Below are 8963 nucleotides of genomic sequence, written 5' to 3'. Positions count from 1 at the left end.
CTACCACCCCCAGCCCTGCTACCACAACCGCAGTGGCGCAGGGTGCTGCAAGGACGTTTATCAAAAGACCGGACGCCAAAAGAAGATCACTGGATAATATGGACGTTTATAAAAAGCAGCAACAAAACTACGCTGCACTACCGAGTGATCAGCTCCTCCAGGAGATAATGAAGACTTTTGAGGACATACCCTCGAAAGTTCAAGAGTACCCTCAGATGAGGAGGGATATCAAACAGTTCCTGGAGGTGCAGTCAGATAAGGGTATACGAGCAATCTTTGAGCTCAGTCGGCGCATCCAAAGTCTCGAAGCAGAGGCCCCGAAGACAAGGACACTTGCAGAAACCTCGTCGTCTTATGTCCAAGATATCATACTTGGGAGGCTGGGAGAGGTAGAAACGACACTAACTGGGCGACTGAACGAGATGGAGAGAAGTCTGAAAAAGGACATAATACAACTGAACGACGAAAATGACGGCCGGGGCTCCGACATGATCGACAAGATCATCGACAGGATCGACGAGACCAGAGCTGCCATGGACCAAACGACCGAGGCGGTCGAGAGTCGAACGCACGCTCTCGTCAAGAATCTGGTCGGTGGTCTTGCCGATGATGTCGTTGCAGCCAAAAACGAACTCACGGAGGTCGCAAAAGAATTGGCATGCCAATCAAATCCAGCCCCAGTCCCCAGATCGTACGCCAGCGTCGCAGCAGCCAAGCATGTACACCGTCCTGCACTTCATTCAATGGCGGTCACCCTTGAAGGTAGTCAGGAGACTGCGGACGAGGTGCTCGCCAGGGTGAAAAGGGCGGTCGATGCCAGAGGCACCGGCCTTAAAATTAGTAAGGTTCGAAAGGCCAAGAACCAAACGATTATACTGGGCTGTGACACTGAAGAGGAACGAAAGAAAGTCCAAGAAATAATAGAGAGTCGCGGGGATGGACTGCTGGTAGCGCCCATGAAGAACAAGAGCCCTCTCGTCGTCCTGAAGGATGTGTATGTGGATAGTGAGGATGACGATATAATTAAGGCGCTCCACACACAAAATAAGGACATATTTGTGGGTATACCTGAAGAGAGCATGGAGATGGTTATCAAATTTAAAAAACGTACAAGGAATCCAAAAACAGCGCACATCGTTCTCCAGGTGAAGCCGAAAGTATGGCAGAGGATGACGGAAGCTGGAGCCCTCTATCTGGACCTTCAAAGGGTCAGAGTCGAGGACCAGTCTCCGCTCATCCAATGCACGAGGTGCCTCGCATTTGGCCATGGTCGAAAATTTTGCACCGAGAGTGTGGACAGATGCAGTCACTGTGGAGGACCGCATCTGCGCGAGAAATGCGCAGACTTTATCGCAGGGACCGAACCGCGGTGCTGCAACTGCTCACACTCTGGGTTGCGGAAGGCTGACCATAACGCTTTTAGCGCCGAATGCCCGGTACGAAAAAAGTGGGATTACTTGGCTCGCGCAAATACCACATATGCATAATCAAAACATAGGACATTACACAGCACGTACACACAGACACAAAGCACACAGAAACAAAAAACACAACACACACAAACATGAAATACACAACAACACGAACACAAATGATATACAGAATGTATATTGAATATACACGATGATATCAGCACAAGAACACTTACAGGAACAAAAAATGCGAAATAAAATGAAAATAGTCTAAAGAAAATAGTCAATAAATATATATAAATTTAGTATATATATGTTATTGCCTAGGCAAATGAGTTTGTAAAAATTTATAGAAAGAAAGCACAAACCAGTCACAAGACAACATACACACAATAGCAAACACAGTAATGAAATAAACGCAAGTACTTCCTGCTGTAAAAATAATAAAGTTATGAATATAACTAACTAATATTGAACGGAAGAATGTAGCAATTAGATGGTAATTAAGAGTATATACTAATGTAAGTTTTATAGATATAAGCTAAGAACTAAGGAAAAAGTAATGTTAGAATGTTAGAAATATAATAAGTGTAATAAGAGATAAGTATAATAGTTAAATAAGTAAAGAAAATTGTAATTAAAATAAGAACAAGTACGCAGTACTTGCAAGTAAAACCAATATTATACGTAAAGTATAAATACTACCGTAGACAAACCAGAAATTAAAATAAAACTGTACAAACTTTATTTTCCTAAAATAAAAGAATGAAAATATCTTAGCATAGAGAAGCGGGAGTCCCACCCGGCAAAGAATGAATGTGGAAGGATATAAGAAAGATTATGTATGCGGCTTGAAAGTGCGAGAGGAATACATGTGAGAACTTGAATGAATGAGTATATAGATAAATAAGGACCCGGTGTTCTCATGATCGGGGAAAAGCACAAAAAAAAAAAAAAAAAAAAAAAAAAAAAAAAAAAAAAAAAAAAAAAAAAACCTAACCTAACCTAACCTAACCTAACCTAACCTAACCTAACCTAACCTAACCTAACCTAACCTAACCTAACCTAACCTAACCTAACCTAACCTAACCTAACCTAACCTAACCTAACCTAACCTAACCTAACCTAACCTAACCTAACCTAACCTAACCTAACCTAACCTAACCTAACCTAACCTAACCTAACCTAACCTAACCTAACCTAACCTAACCTAACCTAACCTAACCTAACCTAACCTAACCTAACCTAACCTAACCTAACCTAACCTAACCTAACCTAACCTAACCTTTTTTTTTTTTTTTTTTTTTTTTTTTTTTTGGTATCGATGGGGAATCCCAGTCTTTACGGATACCCGGCCGACGGGGGTCGGACCGGGTTATGTCGGACTCCGCGCCTCCGGTGGAAGAAAGAGGAAGAAGTCGCGAACCGAGGTCCGCGCCCTCGACCAATTAGTCCACGGAGACTACGCCTTGAGAAAGGCGCGCTGGGCTAAGTTCAGCTCGCGCCGAACCCGCCCAGCTTAACGACTACCGACTAAAACCCAACGAGCTCCTTCCTTTCCGACATTGGGGGAACCTACGATACCGCAGGGAAACGCGCCCCGCAGGCCCCCCACACCGGCTCCCAGCCTGACGAACGGCGGGATCAACGTCGGCCATTGCTGACCGCAACTTCTTCGTGAGGTAGGCACCGGAGCCACAGCGCCCTATACCCTCACCACCACAACTGGACTATCGTGTCGAGCATCAGGCGCCCCCGCGCCCGACGCCCGACGGTCCCTACGGGAGCTGAGCGGGGGCCCTTCGCCCGCGCCGCCCACCCCGTCTCTTTCGCCTGAGTGCAACTGAGTTTGGGTCGCACTCTCTGTCTCGCTCCTCCGTTTCGCGGAGCGTCATGACCAGGTCCGCATAGTCGGCCATCGCTCTCCAGCAACGCTCGTCCTCGACCATGCGGGACACTACGACCGGCAAACTTAAGTCTGCCCCGAGCACCGCGACAAGCGACTGCCGCGGATACTCCCATCTCGGGCACGCTTCGAGGGCGTGCTGCGCGTCGTCGTCTGGATGCCCGCATTGGTGGCATCCGGGATGCGGCTCTCTCCCGACCCGCCACAAGTACCTCCCGAAGCAGCCATGCCCCGAGAGGACCTGCGTGAGCCGGAAGTCGAGCACGCCGTGACGCCTGTCAATCCAGGCCTCCAACACGGGCACCAGGGCTGCGAGGGTGCGCCGCCGGGTTCGAGAACCACGGTGGATCGCCTCTGCAGCCAGCCTCTCTTTCCACTTCAACGTTGCCACGCGACGCGCAGCACGCCTCCATCGGGCGACGACAGACAAACGGGGCACACTTCCCCGACCCAAAGATTGCGCCCTGCGCCGGTACACCGCGGCCAGGACCTCGGCCTCGTACTCCCACGGAAGGGAACCGGCGAGGGCGCAAGCGACCTCCGTCGAAATGGTGCGGTAGCCCCGCACGACCCTCACCGCCAGCACCCTCTGAACCCTCTGCAAGAGGGCCGCGTTGCGAGCGGAGAGCGTGGGCGACCAGACGGGAGCGCCGTACAGGGCCATGCTCCGCACCACTCCCATGTAAAGACGCCGGACCGACTCTCCTCCTCCTCCAGTGTTTGGGAGCAAGCGGGCTAAGGCACCCGCCGCCCCGAGCAATTTCGGGACCAGCACATCGAAATGCCGGTCAAATGTCCACCTGCTGTCCAACACGAGCCCCAGATATCTAAGTTGGGACCGGACAGCGATCGCAGTCCCTCCGATAGTTATACTCGCGCCGGGAGGAGGCCCCTTCCGAGCCGGGTGAAAACACGCGGCCTCAGACTTGTGCAGGGCGACCTCCAGGCCGAGCTTCCTTATTCTGGCTACGACCGTTGCCACCGCAGCCGCAGCCAGAATCGACGCCGAACGGTAGTCGTCTCCGCGGGCCGTCACCAGCGTGTCGTCGGCGTAGCAGATGACCTGCACGCCACGCAGGTTAGCCCCGCGGAGGACCCAGTCGAACCCGACGTCCCACAGGAGCGGACCCAGAACCGACCCCTGCGGGACACCACACGAGACCGCTTTGTGTCCCCACCCCCTCCGCTCGGGGAAGACCACAGCCCGCCCTGCGAGGTAATCCTCGATCAGGTTCCGGAGACCGGTGGGGACGCGGTGAAACCTTAACGACTCCAGGATCGTGCTCCAGGGGATCGTATTGAAGGCGTTGGATATGTCTATAGACACCGCCAACAACACGCCTCCCCGGGAGCACGCCTGGTCGGAGAGGTCGCGGACGCGCTGGACCGCGTCCAAGGTCGAGCGACCCCTCCGGAACCCGTACTGAGAGTCGGCCAGATTTGGCCCGACATTTTCAAGGTGCCGCACGAGGCGACCGGCAACGACGCGCTCGAGAAGCTTGCCGGCCTCGCTCAGCACGACTATTGGGCGATACCCCGATGGCTGGTCTCTGGGGCGCCCCTCCTTGGGGATGAGGACCAACCGACCCGTCTTCCATTCTTCCGGGAACCTGCCCTCTCGGAGGCACCTGCTGAGCAGCCCTCGGAGGACAGGTCCCAGACCACCCTCAGTCTGCAATGCCAGCGCCCAGGCCCGATTCGACAGTCCATCGGGACCTGGCGCCGTCCTCCTCGCCTTCATTTTGTCGATGGCCGCACCAAATTCCGCCGGCGACACCTCCTCCTCTTCTGCACCAATCTGAGCTCCGGTTGTCGGTGTTATCATGACGGGGGGAACGAAGGGAGTTCCAGGTGCGTCCGGAAACAGTCCCCCAATCACGTGCCGAACGATGTCAGGCGGCAGGGTGCTCGTCGCGGGCGGGGCCCAAGAGCGCATTGTGCTCCGCGCGAGGCGATACGGTCGCCCCCACGGGTCGCGGTCCAGCGTCTCCAAAAGCTCCTTCCACGCCGCCTCCTTCGCCTCTCCAATGGCGACGCGCAGGGCCCGCACGTCCTCCCGGTACTCCTCGTACGCCCGGTCCTCTTCTTCCTCGTCCCGGCGCCTCCGACGACGAAGGTGTTGATATTTTCGGCGACTACCGGCGCATCGGCGTCGCAGGCCGGCGATCCCCTCGTTCCACCAGTAGACTTGGCGCCTCGGCGCGTACGCTCGGACGCGGGGCATGGCGTAGTCGCAGACTCGCGACATCGCCTCGCGCAGCCGCTCCGCACCCTCGCGCACGTCCGCCGGCTCGCCCAGGGAGTCCAACCGCCAGGCCTGGACGACGGCCGCCTCCTGCAGCCGCTCCGTGTCGAGGCGCTTCAGGGCCCAGCGCGGGCCCTCCACGCCGCCACCAAAGGGCAAAGTCGTTACCGAAGAAGACTCCGGGGCCGCGGCCACACGGAAACCAATGTAGCGGTGGTCGGAGAGCGTCTCCACGTCGACCAACACCTCCCAACCGCAGACGCGGCGCGCGACGTCGGGGGTCGCAAAAGACACATCCACCACGGACCCACCCGAACGACGGACGCATGTGTTCTCGGCGCCGCGGTTGAGGACAACGAGACCGCTCCCGACCAACCACTCCTCAGTCTCCCGTCCCCTGGGACAGGTGACCGGGGAACCCCAGGCGGACGACTTCGCGTTGAGGTCCCCGAGAGCGAGCGCGTGCCTTGAGCGCGACCTCCCCACGACCTGACCGAGTTCGTCGAGAAAGGACTCGAATTCGGCGAGCGGCCGGTTGGGGGAGAAGTACACCCCGACGACGAGCAAGCCCGCCCAGAAGACTGCGACGAAGCCCCGACCCCTCTGCACGACGTCGAATTCGGGCGGAGCGCCCACCGCTGACCTACGCTGGACCACGGCCACCAAGCCATCAATATCTCCCGCCCAGTCGGGAACCGAAGGGACCCGGTAGGGCTCGGCGACGACCGCCAGATGGGTCAACCGCTCCGCCATGCTCTGGATCAGCAGGTCCTGAGCTCTGGCGGAGCGATTGAGGTTGCCCTGTAGTATATGATAAGGGCTGCTGGTCATTGTTCGTCGTCCATTGGTGTCGCCGTAGCCGTACCGGGCTGACTCCGCCGTTTCTCTCCGGCGGCGCTGCTCCTCTGTTGCCTTTGTTTCGGGGGCTTGGCGCAAGCCTTGCCCCCGGAGACGTGCGCTGCAGGCCTACCGGCGCCGGCGCAGATTGTACAATGCGGGGTGAGCGCGCAGCCCGCGGACTTGTGGCCGGTCTGGCCGCAGCGGTAGCACTCACCACTGCGGTCCACCGACGATGGGCAGCGGGCACTCACGTGGCCCAGTGCGTGGCAGCGGTAGCACTGCAGGCGCCTCGCCTCAAGGAGTTGCGCGCGAAGGACGCTCCACCCGATCCGCAGCTTGTTGACGGCCAATATTTTTTTGACGCCCGCTATGGGGCATCTGACCAAGACCTGGCCAGTTCCTCCGGGGCCCATTTTTATTTCCCCAACCTTCACAGTGTCGGGGGGGCACTCTCCAATCCTGGCGACTTCGGCAACAAGCTCTTCCCGGGATATTGATTCGTCGAGGCCGCTCAGTCTGACAGCGGCCGTTATTGTCGGCCTCGAGACGACAATGCTGTCCGAGGGCAAAACCTCCCGTAATTTCTCCGCCAGCAAATCGGCTTTTTCGTTCTGGTCGGCGCCGTCTACGACCAATACTTTTGCTCCCGTCACTGCAGAGCGTATCCGCTGGATAGGGATCCCCAGTTCTGCCGGATCGATCTTAGCCCTAGCCTCGGCGAGGACTGCCCGATAGGTGACTCCGCGCTCGACGGCCTTCGGCTGCAGCTTGACAATAACTGCCTGCGAGCGGGGTGGCCGGAGTCTCTTCTTCTTTTCCTTCAGGGGCGGTGGAGCGGGCACGGTGCCGGTCGCCGTCGCCGTCCTCGGCTTGGCGCCTCTTCGGGCTACCGTCGTCCAGGCTTCCGTCAGAGCAGCTGGGGCGGGGGGGAATGTCCGTGGTTCTGGTTGAGCCGGCTGCTGCCTGCTTTTCGGCGCCTTCTTTTTCTGCGGGCCACCACCGTTGGGTGCCGCCGTCGCGACCGCAGCTGTTGGTCCGGGCGTCGGCATTGATTCTGCTGCCGTTGGTGGTGTCGGCGTCTTTTCTTGACCGCGGCTTCTCCTGTGGTCTGCGGCCAGGGGTGGTCTCATCCTGGGCTCTGGAGGCAGTCGCGCTTCCAGCCCAGAGAGGCGCGCATCCAGCATGGTGCCGACCGCACGCATGATGCGCTGGAGGCGCTGCTCCTCCTCGTCGTCGCTCCGTTGGATCGGGGCGGGGGCGGGTACGGGGGCGGGGACGGCTGCCGGCGATCCAATGGCCTGGGCCAGGCGCGCCATCTCCGACCTCATGTCGGCGATCGCATTCTTGAGGTGCAGGATCTCGGCCTCCTGCCTCCTGCAGAGCTCCTGCAGCCTCTTCGTCTCACCGTCGGTAGTCCTTGCTGCCATCTCTTCCTTGGCCTCCCGAATGGCGGCAGCCATCTCCTTCAGGGCACGTACGTATGTGCCCTTCAGGTTCCCAGACTTGGCCGCGATTGCTACGGCCAGCTTCGCGGACTCGTCTAGTCGGCGTTCGGGGTCGAGTGTTGGTTCCCCCGTGCTGCCCGCGACGGCGTCCTCCCTCACTCGCAGCTTTCGGACACTCTCGGTGACCTCTCTCTCGGCGCGCAGCGCCAGCTCCTCTCGTTGGGCCTTCACATACGCCTCCTTGGCGGCGGCGAGGCCAACGTACTGCCCGGTTGTGGGCGGTCTTCCTCTGCCCCTCTTTGACGGGGTCTTGGAGGCGGCTCTTCCGGCTGAGCACGCCGTCTCTTCACCGGAGCTGCTCTCTGAGCACTCCGTGCTGGAGCCCTTCAGCCTCTTTCTTCGGCTTCCAGTCAGTGACGAACGGCCCGAGCTGGCCGTCGCCATGCTATCGTCCGACAAGACGTTTGCTGCTTCGTTGTCCTTCACGGACCCTCCTCTACGTTCTTTGTTTTCTCCGTCCTTCGCGGACACCCTACCACCGTCCTTCACGGACCTCTTCGAACAGTTATTGCCCCCCCAGAAGACGAGGGGCAGCGTGCGGCCGATCGCTCGGCCGCACGGAGGGATTCTCCCCCGCGGAGCGGGAGGTACCCTCCTGGGGTAATTCTTCTTTATAACTGGACATTTTTTCATTATGTTAGTTCCTGTTTTTATTAGCCAGGGGTACGGTCCCCTGGGACGCCCTCGCGACTGGTCTCCCACCAGCCATGCATCCCATCGCCGGGCGCCAGAGCTTAAGATTGGGGTATTTTTTATAGAGGTTTACGTCCTCGCAGCCCCGTACCTCGCGGCAGCGGCCCCCGTCCCCCACACGGTGAGGATTACGGGTTGGCCGGCAGTCCATCGAGTGCAACGAGCAGCACGACAGACCACCGCCCTACGCTCGAGTGAGCACCAATCCACGAAGCCACGCCGGTATACCGGTACCCCCCTCTGGAGGGCGTTCCCCTGTAGCTGTGCAGCCGGGGACATGGCGACCAGCGGCCGGAAGAAGCGCAAACAACGCCGGCTCGCTTTCTCAACGACGAAGGCAGACCAAGAGCGGCCCGCCACCT

General features: G+C 57.9%; 1 protein-coding gene across 1 annotated transcript; it reads left to right on the top strand.

Annotated features, from left to right (window-relative positions):
• Positions 1 to 6: 6 nt before the first annotated feature.
• Positions 7 to 2154, top strand: LOC149503049 (uncharacterized). The gene has a single exon (XM_089727985.1). It carries the CDS (start codon positions 99 to 101, stop codon positions 1485 to 1487), a length of 1389 nt encoding a protein of 462 aa, XP_089584111.1. The 5' UTR covers positions 7 to 98; the 3' UTR covers positions 1488 to 2154.
• Positions 2155 to 8963: the final 6809 nt, after the last annotated feature.

Source organism: Bombyx mandarina, chromosome 05, assembly GCF_030267445.1.
Source record: "Bombyx mandarina strain Sakado chromosome 05, ASM3026744v2".
Classification (NCBI taxonomy): Eukaryota; Metazoa; Arthropoda; class Insecta; order Lepidoptera; family Bombycidae; genus Bombyx; species Bombyx mandarina.
This window is presented reverse-complemented; position numbering and strand designations above follow the sequence as displayed.

Bases quoted from the DNA above. Each gene is read 5' to 3' on its own strand.
- LOC149503049 (XM_089727985.1), top strand. From the start codon at position 99: ATGGACGTTTATAAAAAGCAGCAACAAAACTACGCTGCACTACCGAGT.